Source organism: Ruditapes philippinarum, unplaced genomic scaffold (assembly GCF_026571515.1).
Source record: "Ruditapes philippinarum isolate M1 unplaced genomic scaffold, ASM2657151v2 ctg13313_1_1_1_1, whole genome shotgun sequence".
Classification (NCBI taxonomy): domain Eukaryota; kingdom Metazoa; phylum Mollusca; class Bivalvia; order Venerida; family Veneridae; genus Ruditapes; species Ruditapes philippinarum.
In genome coordinates this window covers 1-14,174 of record NW_026863818.1, presented here as the reverse complement: position 1 = coordinate 14,174, position 14,174 = coordinate 1, and the positions used below count along the sequence as shown (strand labels likewise).

Sequence of the window (14,174 nt, the reverse complement as noted above, 5' to 3'; positions counted from 1 at the left end):
CAGGCTATGGGACAGTCAACAACATTTGTGCTATTGTACATGTTGTAGCATCTTTTAAAGTTTCAGAGCAATTTGAATTTGTAACAGTGATTCATTGAAACAGCCAGTTTTCACAAAATGCTCATGCAGTAATGGTTTAAAAACGTGCACGTGCACCGACAATCGGAACACCTCGGGCGACTTCAAGAATTTGACGGAGATTGCCGAGTTGTTACGATTGGTGCACCGACGTATAAAAATCGCATAGTGGTGTTCAACTTAAATTTATGCAATATTCATTACGCGTCTTCTTCACGGAAATACTTTCATCGGTATTCGAATTAAACGTTTCTTCGTTATGAAAATAATATGTTTAGTGAGGATTATTAATATTATTTTAGATAACTTTTTTTCAGGTCAATTATCCAGTACTGAACAAGACTTAAATAATTTTGAAATGTTGGCATTTAGCTACGCATTGTTGTAGCTCTACCAGAAGAGGTTCCGTCTAAAAATGCAGGAAAATGAGAATTATGAGTTGGATCCAAATTTTGCTGTTGTCTGTTCTTTTCTCGAACGTTTCGGGAAATGTTTTGGAGATGACTATGCTTACCTGAAGATTAAAGACCTGAAAGATTTTCTTGAAGCATCAGAAGGTAAAGCCTGATGGCGAATCGTGGTCAATTCGACCATAAAACTGTCTCGGCCCAGAGTCATCTCGGACCGTGACCTATTATCTATACTTAGTAACAACTCGGCCATATCTATAATGCTTTTTTTAACTAGATATATTATTTTTATTTCTGTATTCATCAAAAATGAAAAATAATGTTCATAATTACACATTTTGTAAATGGATTTTAGGGCCAGCAAAATCTTATTTTGACTTACTCAGTTACTTCTCTCTGTAGTTAGGGCTGTCATTGAATATTGCAATATTAATATAACATTGATATTCATCATCCAATACAATATCGATACACACTTTCAAATATCTATACAAGCTAAAAATTAAAATTTATTTATTTCTGTTTGTGATTATACCTCTCTATTTTGCCTAATAAGAGTCACTTTTTTCCAGTATTCTTGGCTAACTTAAACATTAAACTCCGATTTCAAATGTCAGTGACAAAAAAAATCCAGAGAAAACAAACATTCTGTTAGTTCTGTACTGGCATGCGAGCAGTTCCCGTACAGAAGCAGTACCCGTATTTTTCGTTTAAACGCTTGATTTTTACTTTCATTCTTCAAAAATTAATATCAAATCAAGCAGATGCAAACGAGACAAAATCTAAGTGTCAGTTCGGCAGTACATATAAAAAGTTTTCATTTTAAATCACTTTCACCTACAGGTGCGTTGTCGAAACGTGACCTTGTTAACTTTGGGGGATTCCGTTTAAGCGCGCATGCGCAACAATACTTACATGTGAGGCCTATTACAGGGTTTTCCGCTTATACCGCCTGCATACAGATAAGTAGGCAATGCGACATAAACCTGATTAATTATCAGAATTTTGACCTATATTACTATATTTAATAATTTTATGGCTTTAATGAGTAAAATATCACGCATACAGGCACGTCATTGCATGTGTTTGCGTTGGGGTACCGGGTAAATACATGGTCTTCGTTTAATCTACGCTCTTTATCCTGAATTGTATTTACCTTCCTCGGGGATAATGATCTCTTCAACAATCATAAATGAAAAATGGGTCTGATATAACAACATTGTATAAGTATAATGGGTTTTATTTTATGTACGGGAACTACTTCTCTTCATACAAAATAATGGATAATTTCAGTACCCCATATGAGGCCTCATAACTAAGGGTTATTCTATGTTTAGAACATAATGGAATTTCCATAATTTGTGTGATGAGCTGAATTTTGATGCCCAACATTTAATTTTTTGATGAGTGAGCGTAATAAAATATAATTTTTAAGTAACTATGATTTTTGTACAGGAACTGCTTGAATGCCAGTAGCATTTGTATTGTCTAATACAGGCATGCATAACACCATGGTCCAAATATATTATATAGTATTAACACATATTTAAATGTTTTTTTCCATCAATGACAGCCCTACATGAAGTTAGGTAGGGTTACTTTAAATAATGATATATTTGTAGTTTACTTCATTTGTTATTTATTGAAATGTAAAGATGTACACATGCTGTACTGGTGAAACTGCTTTTCACTCAGGTTTTTTATTAAGAAAAAGAAAACATGATACAAGTTGATATAAATTGTTTTACAGTGTTAACATGTACTTGCATAAAATTATTATTCTCTAAGCAAGTAATAATAATAAAATCAGTCTTAACCAAGGGAATATTGTTAAATATGGAAAAATCTGCATAGTAAATTTGTCACATTTACCTTAATCTATAAGATGAAGCACTAGTCCTACAAGAATTCTTTGCATATTCCACACATTTGATTAAAATTTGGCATTGTTCAATAAAGTGGATTTAATGTTATTCAAAGGCAGACATTAAGAAAGATAATAATATAGTTATTATTGATATTGTTTCTCATTGCAGTTGATGCAAATGAACCATTTATCCGTTTACATTTAAAACTCTGTAGAGGTATAGGTGAAAAATGCATCAGCCAAGAATGGCAGAAGGCTATAATCAAGGTAAAACTAATCATATTGTGTATTACATACATACAGTGTCTATTCTAGGAGGAGGGATGGGGGATTCACTCCTATTTTTGAGAATTTCCCCTTTTTTTTAAAAAAAAAAAAAGAATTTTGGAAAGGGAAATTTCATAATAAATTACAAAATCTTTTTAAAAATTTTTTTCCAAAGTGAATTCTGGGCCATGGCAACAAAAGGGCCCTTGACAAATTGGAAAAAATTTAAAAAATTTTGGTCCGGGTGAACGCAAAAAGGTCTGAATATATTTTTAGGGAACTTACTTTGGGAGTTTGATGGAGTTTAAAAAAAGATAAAGCAAGTACTTTTTCCTTTCCTATTTTTGAAAATTTGGTCATTAATGGCAAAATTAGGACTGAAATTTTGAAAATTTACACATAAAATTTTGATATGTAACCAAAAAGTCCTGGAAAAAAAAGGGTTATTTAAAATTACAATTTTAGGGCGGTAAGATGCAGTTAAAGATTATCACTTCTTTTTTTTCTTCATGTTGAATGAAATTCTTTGGTTGCCTATGGCAACAAATGGGGCTGAAATAATGGCAAATTTTACAAAAAGGGTTTTTTTCCAGTTCGAAAGTTCCTGGAAAATTTTTTTTTGAAAGTTTGAAACCATTTGGGTAAAATAAGCGAAGTTTAAAATTTTATGTTATTCTTGGTTTCCTTTCCTTTTTGGAAAAAAGATTTAATTGCCAATTGGCAAAAATAGGTTAAACCTCAAATTAAACTTTTAATTTTAAAAAAATTATCAAAAAGATTTGGAAATTATTTTATAAATTTTTGGCATCTTTAATTTTTTTCCAAAGTTATTCCCTTTAAAATTTTTTCTTAAAATTTTAATATTTGGGGTTTTAAAAAACAATGTTTCAAATTTTTTTAATTTTTAAGAATTTTGGCCCCCAGTCTCTTTCTGGTCGTCGGTAATGAAAAATTTTTCCGGGTGAACTTTTAAAGATTTTTTTCCACAAAATTTTAATAAAATAAAAAAATTTGGAAACTTTTTGTGAAATGGAAATGCCTTCCCCCAAAAAAGTTAAAGGGGTTCTGGGAACCGAAAAGGGACTTAATGGATCTTGAAGTATCTTAATGATAAATTCTTGTTATAACATGTTGTTATACATATACTTTCTTCCAAAAAAACAATAAATTTAAAGTGGCCTTTTGTATATTTTTTCTGCATAATCTGATAGTACAAAACAATTTGCATACAAATATGTGTGATAGGTCATCAGTTGTTATTTATGATGGTTTACAGTATGATTTATGCTAACCAAAAATAAATGTTTGTAAATAAAACATGAATGTTGTGGTAAATGATCTATTTAACCTGTCAATTTCTTTGGAACATGAATTTGAAAATTTAAGTCACCCAACAGTATAGAACCTGGTCAGACAGAAAAGATGTGCAGGTTTGCCATTATAGTGATGACATAGCTTGAAATGTTACTACCTTTTGGATTCAAATGGTTAAAGGTAAAGCAATTATATAGCTTCTTCAACTTTTGAATAGGACAAGAGTGGTGGTTTACGTTTGTTTAGGAGATGGTGGAATGGCTTTGTTGAAGATGAGTCATGGAACATAGTCTCCAGGTAAATATTTGATTTTAGTTTTACATGTACTGAGAAATTGTTTCCAATTGTAAGTTATTGTCTCCAGTTTTATGACATGTACTTGTATGTTGTGACTTATTTTATATAAAGGATCTAAAAAGAAACATTAGAAATGAAATGCTAAAAGTCTTGTCTTAGAAACTACAATGCCAAGAGCCTATTAGGATAACCTTGTTGTCTTCAACAAAAAGTATAAAATATTTAAATGCCCTGTAATAAAAACTGGCCCAATTTTGGGGTCTCTCATTACATGTATACATAGACTTATATTGGAAAACATTTAAATCTTCTTATGTGAAACTACTTTACTCAGAACTTGGATATAGTGCATATAGTATTGCTGAGTTGACCCTTACAAAATTGGCCCAATCCTGTGGTCACTTAGTTTACATACACTTATATAGGATTTTTAAAATCCCCTTATTACAGGACTTGTTATTGGCAATGAAAATAGCTTAATGCTTGGACTTCAATCTAGTTTTGTTATTTATCTATTGTACATCATAAATAAATCATTTTGACCCATCTACAATATATTAAAATTGAATATAGGAACATCAAAAACTTGATCAACTTAACCAATCCTAGTATTTAATGATTACATTAAGATAAAAACATAGTCATATATCCAGCAAGATATGTTATCTCCAACAATATAAAAATACTATACAGTTTAACAAGATTAAAACATGTCCTGACAATATATAAAGAGTCTGTAAATCACAACACCATCACATCCAGTTTTTCTGAACATTCTCTCTCTCTTCAAAATGTAATACGTACATGAACAAATAAGATGTTAAGTATTTAAACTAACAGAGATCCAAAGCTGGTTATTACTTTGTAAAAGACATGTTTATAACTGAAAATATCGTCTAAAAATATCAAATATTTACAAAATAGAAAATGTCCAAATAAACAAAAAGCCAAGTAAATGAATGATAAGGCAATCCAGCATAATATATGAAATATAAGAAATTAACATTTTATATAATTTATTCAACATGTCTGTCAAAATCCTACCTTATTCTATCAAAAACCAGATTTCTGCCTGAAATGTTATTTTTCCATACCTTAAGCTGCCAGGATGTTAGTAACATGATATAAAATGAAGATTTAAGTTAAGTTGTTACATTGTTTATATTTCAGTGATGTTAGTGAGCTTGAGCGACTTATAGAAGTTTTAGAAGAAAATGAAGATGTTAAACTAGAGGATTTGCCTGTACAGAAATGTTTTGACGTCTCATCAGATAGAGCAGTAACTCCTACAAGGGATCTTTGTACTGGTGCAGGTATATACCATTAAATCATCTTAACATTGCTTCTATTATTATCCCCGGCCGAAAAGGCGGCAGGGGATATAGTAATAGTCTCCGTCTGTCCGTCCGTCCGTGCGACCTTCCGTCCGGCCGTCCTTCCGTCCGACATTTTTGTCTGGAGCATATCTCTAAATGTATATGAGTTATCAACTTGAAACTTCATAGGTGGATAGACCTCATTGAGGAGGAGTGCAGTGCACAAGAATGATAACTCTACCCTGCATAATTGTTTAGTTATTGCCCTTTGTTATTTTTCAAAATTGATTTTTGTCCAGTGCATAACTCAAAAGGCCTTTGAGATATCATTATGAAACTTCATAGGTGCATAGATCTAACTCAGGAGGTTTGCAGTGCACAAGAATGATAACTCTACCTTTTATAATTTTTGAGTTATTGCCCTTTGTTATTTTTCATACTTAATTTTTCAATTCAATTTTTTTCTTAAAAGTATTTGAGGTATCAACTTGAAACTTCATAGGTGGATAGATTTTACTGAGGAGGGATGCAGCACACAAGAATGATAACCTACCCTGCATTATTTTTCAGTAATTGCCCTTTGTTATTTTCAGCCATCAGTATTCACATAGGTTTCAAATCTGTAATCACTATAGCCATCAGTTTTCATTACCAAAAGACCTTAAAATGGAGTTATTCTGCTCTACTACATATACATTCTTCCAATGAGCAAACACATTCGGCGGGGGGATGGCCATGTTGACATGCCTCTTGTAAAATTTAAGTCTGATCTATCATAATGCAAGTAGTATTTTTTATGGTTATCTTAAAAACTGATACGGAATTTCTCAGGGATCAGTAAATGAAAAACAACAAAGTAGGCAATATAAACAATTGAGTCAGAGGTTTAATGTCAGTCAGATGAGGTAGCTTATGTGAGCTATTGTGATGTGTCATTTATCATAAGTAATTTTTTAAAACAACATCTCCTTTGAAACCAATGATATAAACACAACTATACAAGAAAGATCAAAGTTGTTCAAATGGTACCAGTCAGTTGCATAAGTAGGTAACAGGGCCAAAAAGGCGTTTTAAAAATGTAATGTCTTACTGCAAATAAACTACCTGCCCAGTATAATGAAGATAATTATGGCATTTTACTAATTGAGATTTTCCACAAATTGTAATAAAATGAAATTTTGATCTGTAAAGTGTTAATACAATAAACTATGCATAGTGGGAACACTTTAAAAAATCACTGTTTAAAAAGATACAATGTTCACAAAACATTTTAGTTGTTTAGTCTGGAATTATTCTTTTGAAATGCCACAGAACTTTATCATTTGACCTTTCAAGGGCATGCTATTTTACCCCCTCTTAGATTTTAATAACAATGTTTAAGAATATGAGTAATATTTTGTTTATTACATTTTAAATAGATGATGCTGCCAACATGGTGTATTTCTCTAGTATAAAGAACTCACCATTATTTTGTAAACGTCCTGTGAGGAGAACAAAGTCTCAGATACTACGTGATGAGAGGAAACATAATCTACGACATTGTGATGTTAGGATACAAAGACTTAGTGAGAAACACTTAAACACATACAGAAAACATCACTCTCCACCTCCAATACAAGATCATCTATCTGGTAATGAGACTGCAGTGAACACTCCTGAAAATAAGCCTTCCCAAGAAGATAACAAAAGTGAAGTAAATCATTCAAATATTACCTCAAACATTGTAGAAAGTTCCACTCTAGATAAAGGAAATTGTGATGGATCTGAAAATGATACAAGCGTGAAAGAGAAGCCTTGCAGTGATAAAACCAAAGATAAGAAATGTTTGAAAACATGTAATCAAGTGAGTGAAAACATTGATGTAAACAAGGAGGCAAATGATTTAAATAAAGATCAATTAAATGATAATGAGAAAGACACAACTGAGAATAAAGCAGGAGATGCAGAGAATAAATTTATTCCATTGATGAATTGTAAAGGAGATGCCTGTTCACAGCAAGAAAATATTGCAGACATTAAAGAAGAGAGTGAGACATGTATGAAAACCAGTACAGTGTATCAAACAGATTCTGAAAAACAGATCGCTGAATATGACAATGACAAAAATATATTTGACAATGCTATTCAGGATCTATTACTACTAGATTGCAATAGAGTTAATAGTGAAAAGTTAAAAGTCACTGAAGCTTTGTTAAATGGGACCAAAGGCGAAAATGATGTTACAAACGAAAAACAAACATGCTTTAATGAACCTAAAGCAGATGATAAGCAAGAGGAGAAAGGGTTGTATGGAGTTGATAGTGATCCTTGTCTAGATACAGATCAACGAGATGTTGACAATGCTTTAAAAGATCTGATGAAACTTGAGTCACTGGTTAGTTCAAATGATCTCAATCTGTCCAATAAGGATGGTAATAAAACTATGTCAGTGTCTTCTGAAGATAAGGAGCCTGTCTCTTTGGTTGTAAAGAACAGTACAAAACTTGATGCTGCTGATGATAAATCATCAGCCATCTCGTGTGATGAAACTTTTTCTTGTCGGAATGCTGAAACTAAAAATAAAGAAAAGAAAATAGACCTTGACAGTCTTAATAATGATAGAAATGTGGAATCTTTAAATAAACACACCAATACTGTTAATAAAGAGCAAAACATGAAAGAGGGTTGTACAAAGAAGGATGAAAAAAAATCTGTATCAATGATAGTTGGAGAAGAAATTATTCAGATAGAGGAAGCATCCACTGACTCTGATGAGGAAAGTGAAGTAAACATTGGAAAAATTACAGGTACACAAACAAATCAAGAAACAGTAAAAAATAGTAAAGTTTTTAAAGAAGATAGTAATAATGAAAAATCAGGGAAAGTTTTGAATGAGCATAATAGCAAACCTTCAGGAAATATTAAGAACTTGTGTTATGATACTTCATTAGTAAAACCAGATATAAAACTGCTTGTCATGGACAGTAAAAAGGGAAAAGAAAGTGTAAAGCCAGTTGTATTAAGTGCAATAAATACATCAGGACAAAATGCTGTTTTTTTACCTGTAGGAAGTGATTCTCAGAAAAAAATTAGAGTTAATGGCACTGCAGAGATACCAGCAGGAAATTTTCAAACTAAAGTGTCATCAGTGGCCAACATAACAACATTCTTAGTTCCATTAATGACAAAGTGCTCTTTACCGTCTGTAATGCTCAATACTTCGTCTAGTAATCAGCCTCAGTCACAAACTTTAAAGTCTTTACTTACTCATCAAGTGGTGTCCTCACCAAGTGGCTCCAATCCATTAATTGGCAATCCTTCAGGTGTTAGGATGATTCTACAAAACAAAGTATTTTCAGGTCCAATTTCATTTCCTTGTGTATCTAGCACAGCTCCTACAATTATTTATGCACCAACATTACTTTATAAACCCACACCAGTCAGTGTTCCTGTTGTCACTTCACAAAAACAGTCAAGTATACTGTCTAGTCATATTGTGCAGGGTCAGCAAAGTTCTAAAATGTATACACATGTAACAAATTGTGGTAAAATACTTGAAAATTTAATAAAAGCTCCAATTGTTGGAAATAGTGGCGGCAATATTCCGAAAGTTGTACATGAAAGTGGTGTTAGAGGAAATGAGCCAAGTGTTTCTGTTCAGAATGTTACAATAGTTGTAGGAAAGGATGGAGTTCATTATGATAAGTCAACAGGTAAACCCTACAAATACCCAGATAAGAAAAAGTATGTGGTTGCTGGGCCTAAAGGAAAGTTTTATGATAAAGCAACAGGTTATGAAGTTGATGTTCCACAATCTGAGAACCTGAAGCATGTACCAGGCACAGTGTATTTAGCATCAGAGGTGTCCTTTACTAAAGAAGTACAAGAGTTTTTAAAAAAGAAAAGGAAGAAAGAAGGTACTTCAAAGAAATGTAAAAAAAGTAAAAATGTGAGTAAAGAAGTTACATCTTCTGACGAGGAGTTTGCTAAGATGTTGGAAACTGAAATGGCGAAAACCAGTGAGGAAGAGTCCGACGATATTGACTATGATTATGAGAAACTCTCACAGCGTGTAAGGATGGCTAGAAGTAAGAAGGTAAATATAATGTTTATTGCAATATATAAGTTTCTAAATTGAGTGGGTTTTTTTACCTCATTTGTGACTTATAGAGGAGCATGTATTTATTAGCTGTGTCTGTCACTAATTGTTACATTAGCTGCCTTCTATTTATGATTGTAAGTTCGTCTTGTTAAAGTTATGAAGTAGGATGAAAATATTGTGATATGTAATGGAGATTAAGCACTGTCTCAAACATTGTGGGAGCCCCACTGATATGATATTGGTTCATATACTCTAAGAAAGTCTAACCTTTAAAGAAAATTGGAATTTATTAACAAAATTTAATGAAAATTTGTTGATACAGTTACCTGTAAGGCAGCAGCATGGAACAATGGACATTGAAGACCAAGAAAGTGAAGAAAGCGATTCTGAAATGGTGCCACTAGTCCTAGGTAGAAATGCTAAAAGAGCTGCAGCCAAAAAATGTAAGTTCTGAATTAAAAGATAAGCTAATGTACATGTGGATTATACTACCTCAGCATCTGCCACATATTATGATTTTATTTTGTCTGTATATTCTACAGATTTGATGACTAAAATCCAACAATGGATTGGTAATGAAAAATTCTGAAGAAATCGGCAAAAAAACTCGAGCTATGTAATGTTTTAGTCACTTTTGCAAGATAGTATGCTTTCTCCACATAAGTGTACTTACCACGAGTTATTCAAACATCTGTCTGGCGTGGACACTAACTTTTTATAATAGTTTATATTAGTATTTTGAATATGCATTTTATTTGTATAGAAAGTACCTAAATGTTATCGTTGGAACGATTCTTTGTTGTTTTCTTTCAATTTGAAGGCAAAAAAGTTGTTGGATGGTTCAGTCTATAAAGAAATCAATGTTATAAGTAAATGTATCTTGGTATCATGAACTATGGCCCTGTTTACAACACTAGCACAATGTCAAAAATGTTTGTGAAGTGCATGTCGTAATCCTGGATTTGCCACATTATGGCAAGCAAGGATTTGTTTTTAATCAGAATTGAAAATGAGAAAATATAAATAGATAAAAGAAAATAAGAAAATGAGAAATTATTGCAGGAGTACATTTAGCATAATTTGGATTTTTTAGCTTGTCTGTTTTGAAGGAAAAGTTAAGCTATTTTGATCGCTGCGGCATTGTTGTTGTGGTCCTGCAAAACCTTAAATGTAGCCCATTATTCAAAAATTTTAAAAGTAACATCATATTTGGAATACTAGCTAATCCTGACAATGTGCATTTGTTAGACAAGGGGCATAATTCTGAAAGCAATATTTTTGCCTCTTTTTATATCTTTGTCTTGTTTATATTACACAGTCTTTAACACTGTTCTTAATCATTTATTTTCATAGTGCAAATCTCATTTACTTTTAATCTTTCTTCACTTTTACTAACAAACAAACATTTACCAATGACTTGAATGCCTTCAAAATCTCACTATCCTGATAATGTTAATTTCTGGTTTTAACTTTCTCTTACAACATTTTGGACAAGCACTTGCTCCTGCCTTATGGTTAGGCAGAGATAGAATGTTAAACTGCATTCTTTAAGTTATTAATATACACTTTGATGAGGAACTTAAGGCCATCATGAAAAAAGATTTTGCTGGTGGATATTTCACCTCTTAAATTTACACTATATCTGTATTGATTTTAAGTTGGACTTGATATACATTGTTATATATACATGTATATATAAATCTGATGGCAGCTGAGCATAAAAACAAGCATATACATAATAATTATGTCTTGTTCATTCTTAAGAATTTTGCTTAAACTTTAAAGTTTTCCTGTTTTTCTGTCAAAACCTCTCAAGATATTGCTTTTAAATCTGGAACTTTTTTCTTGTGAAGTTATATCACAAAGATATTGCCTTAGATATGGTAATTATGGAATTTTTAAATTATTTCTATGTATGTATTATATATATATGACTTGAATCTTGACAAGTTAAAGATACTTTTTATTTACCAGATATCATAGACCTGTTCTTATTACATATACATTATCAACAACTAAGAATAGTGAAATGCCCTGCTTTACATATATGAGAATGGTAATATATTTTTGTCCTCGTATTTCAGTGACAGATTACACAGCTGACATTATAATCTCCAGTGACGAGGAAGAGACATATAATGATGATAGCTCGGAGACGTGTACTGTGTGCAGTAATAAAGATAATACTTCTATTGTACGTTTAAACAAAAATCATATCCAAACTGGGGGTCGGGGTATATATGTTTTGTAGGAGTTAGGGGTCAGTCACGGTCATAGGTGTAAATAACTACAAAAAAAGTAAATAACTGTAACTTATAGCTCTGGCTTGATTTCTGTGATATTAATGTACAGTGTAACTTCCGAATTCCGGAACTTCTGAAATCCGGAAACTTCTAAAAACCGAACAGTTTTTTCGATCCCGATTTTTTCCCTTCTATTTTCTAATAATATAATACTTCTGAATTCCGGAACTTCTAAATTCTGAATTCCGGACGATATTTTCGTAAAATTAGAGTCAAATCAATGCAATTTTACCTCCAAAAACCGGAAATATCCAAAGGTGTGAAATACATTGTAAATCCAGAGTGTTTACCCTGCAGGAAGATTTAATCTCCCTATCGATTGTTTACTAATTAGCGGTGATCGTGTAATTTGACACGCGTTAAAATCACAAACTGTGAAATGGTATGTTTGAAGTGATGCGGTTAATCAAAGTAATTTACGGTAGTCAGTTAATTTGAAGTGTTTATTACCGGAGTAAATGACAATTAATTGGACAATGTATGCATCAAACGTCTTTAGGGATTTTATTGCATTTGATGTAATAATTAATTAACATCGGACAATATGTAAGTTTATGCAATTAACAACATTTCTACAAACTGATAGAAATCCAAAAGCATTTGCAGGTAAGATAAAAATGTATTCTTTTCATTCACATCTTTATCTTGATTAAAAGACTATTATATATGATATTACAGTAATGGCCACATCTTCCTTGACATATAGTGATATTAAGTGGTTTAGTCATGTCCATATTATCATAAACCTCTGAATTCCGGAAACCTCTGAAATCCGAACTTTTTGACAAGTCCCATGGGTGTTCGGTTTTCGGAAGTTACACTGTAATATATAAATGCAATTTAAATGAAGCATGTATGTAGAAAACAAACAAGTAATTGTACAGAGCAAACAGAATGATCAAGCAACATAACATATTACTATAATCTAATGAATAGATAAATATTATGAATGAAATTAACTTGTTCTTAAGTTGTTTTTGTTTTTTGTACTAAAATACATGTACATGTAATTATTGTTTGGTTTTATTAACCTGTCATTGGTTTTATTAACCTGTCAATTCCATACTTGCTACACGGTCAATGCACACAATATATTAATCTTCGGAAGGTTTTCGGTTTTTTCCGTGAGATGTACGTAGTGAGATTTGATTTAATAAAATTTGTGCCCATGAAATAATTATACTGAGCAATATAGGGCAATAGGGTAAGCTACGGGTTAAAAATTTCTAAGTGTCTTACGTCATGTAAGATCGAGACCTCATACGTCTAATGTTATTTTTTCTTATTTATAAATATTTTCAACATTGTTGGAACTATGATTGCTTTTGATGTTGTTCGTTTTAATTTAATATTTTTAGCAATTATTTTTGGTAAAGTCTTAACTGTTTTTTTTAAAAACATGGTTTCACAATTAATATTTATAGTTCATTCAGATTAAAATTAGTAAAAGTCATTTCAATTGCGTAAAACACAATGTAAATCGAGACAATGTTTCTAAGCTGATTCATATATGTGTAGACAATATTGGAAGCACTTGGCCATTTCCATGAAAATATACTGCAAAAAAGAGAAAGAGAATAGGCCTTAAATAATAGCAAAAGTAGGGAGCAGACAACAGAAATCTAATATATTAGATCATCATTCAACCGTCTGTGCTATGCAGATTTGTTAAGGTTTTTGCATAAAGCTGGTGTGACTTTTCAAAACATTAGTTAAATACTCCATATTAATTCTCGTAATCTATACTGACAGAGCCGAAGTGAAATCGAAAATTTAAATGAGTGCTTGAATGTATTCAAAATTGACAGGTCAATAAAATCAGACTATAGATACAATTAGCATTTTAAATCAGTAGAAAATTAAAAGATTCAAATTAATAGTCATCTGCGTATTATATATGTAAAAAATTCATCATTACCCTAAAAATAAAAGATACAAATTAATATTCATCTGCATATTTTATATGTAAAAAATTCATCATTACCCTAAAATGCCTGCATTGCAAAATGCTGACAGTATGCACCAGGGCACTTGATGACAAAGCTTCTGTGAAGCATGAATGTTGAAAAATTTTTTCAGTATGAATATGAAAATCCCTTTCAACTAGTTTTCATTTATTTAGGTATTTCGTAATAATTCAGGATTACTATTAAAATTTTTCAGGTATGACTATATATATATTTTCATAATTTCTATGTATATTAATTTCGGGATTATATATATATATATTTTAGGGTTGAC

General features: G+C 31.5%; 2 protein-coding genes across 2 annotated transcripts; both read left to right on the top strand.

Annotated features, from left to right (window-relative positions):
* Positions 1-312: 312 nt before the first annotated feature.
* LOC132723416 (remodeling and spacing factor 1-like) lies at positions 313-5,560 on the top strand. Its single transcript, XM_060708131.1, has 3 exons — positions 313-635; positions 2,525-2,639; positions 5,404-5,560. Exons 1-3 carry the CDS (start codon positions 494-496, stop codon positions 5,558-5,560), a joined length of 414 nt encoding a protein of 137 aa, XP_060564114.1. The 5' UTR covers positions 313-493.
* Positions 4,113-11,824, top strand: LOC132723415 (remodeling and spacing factor 1-like; the record flags this gene model as incomplete). The annotated part of the gene is given in 5 exon segments (XM_060708130.1): positions 4,113-4,233; positions 5,404-5,546; positions 6,968-9,624; positions 9,953-10,073; positions 11,715-11,824. Coding segments are annotated over 3 exon segments (2,874 nt in total), but the record flags the coding sequence as incomplete, so codon positions are not given.
* Positions 11,825-14,174: the final 2,350 nt, after the last annotated feature.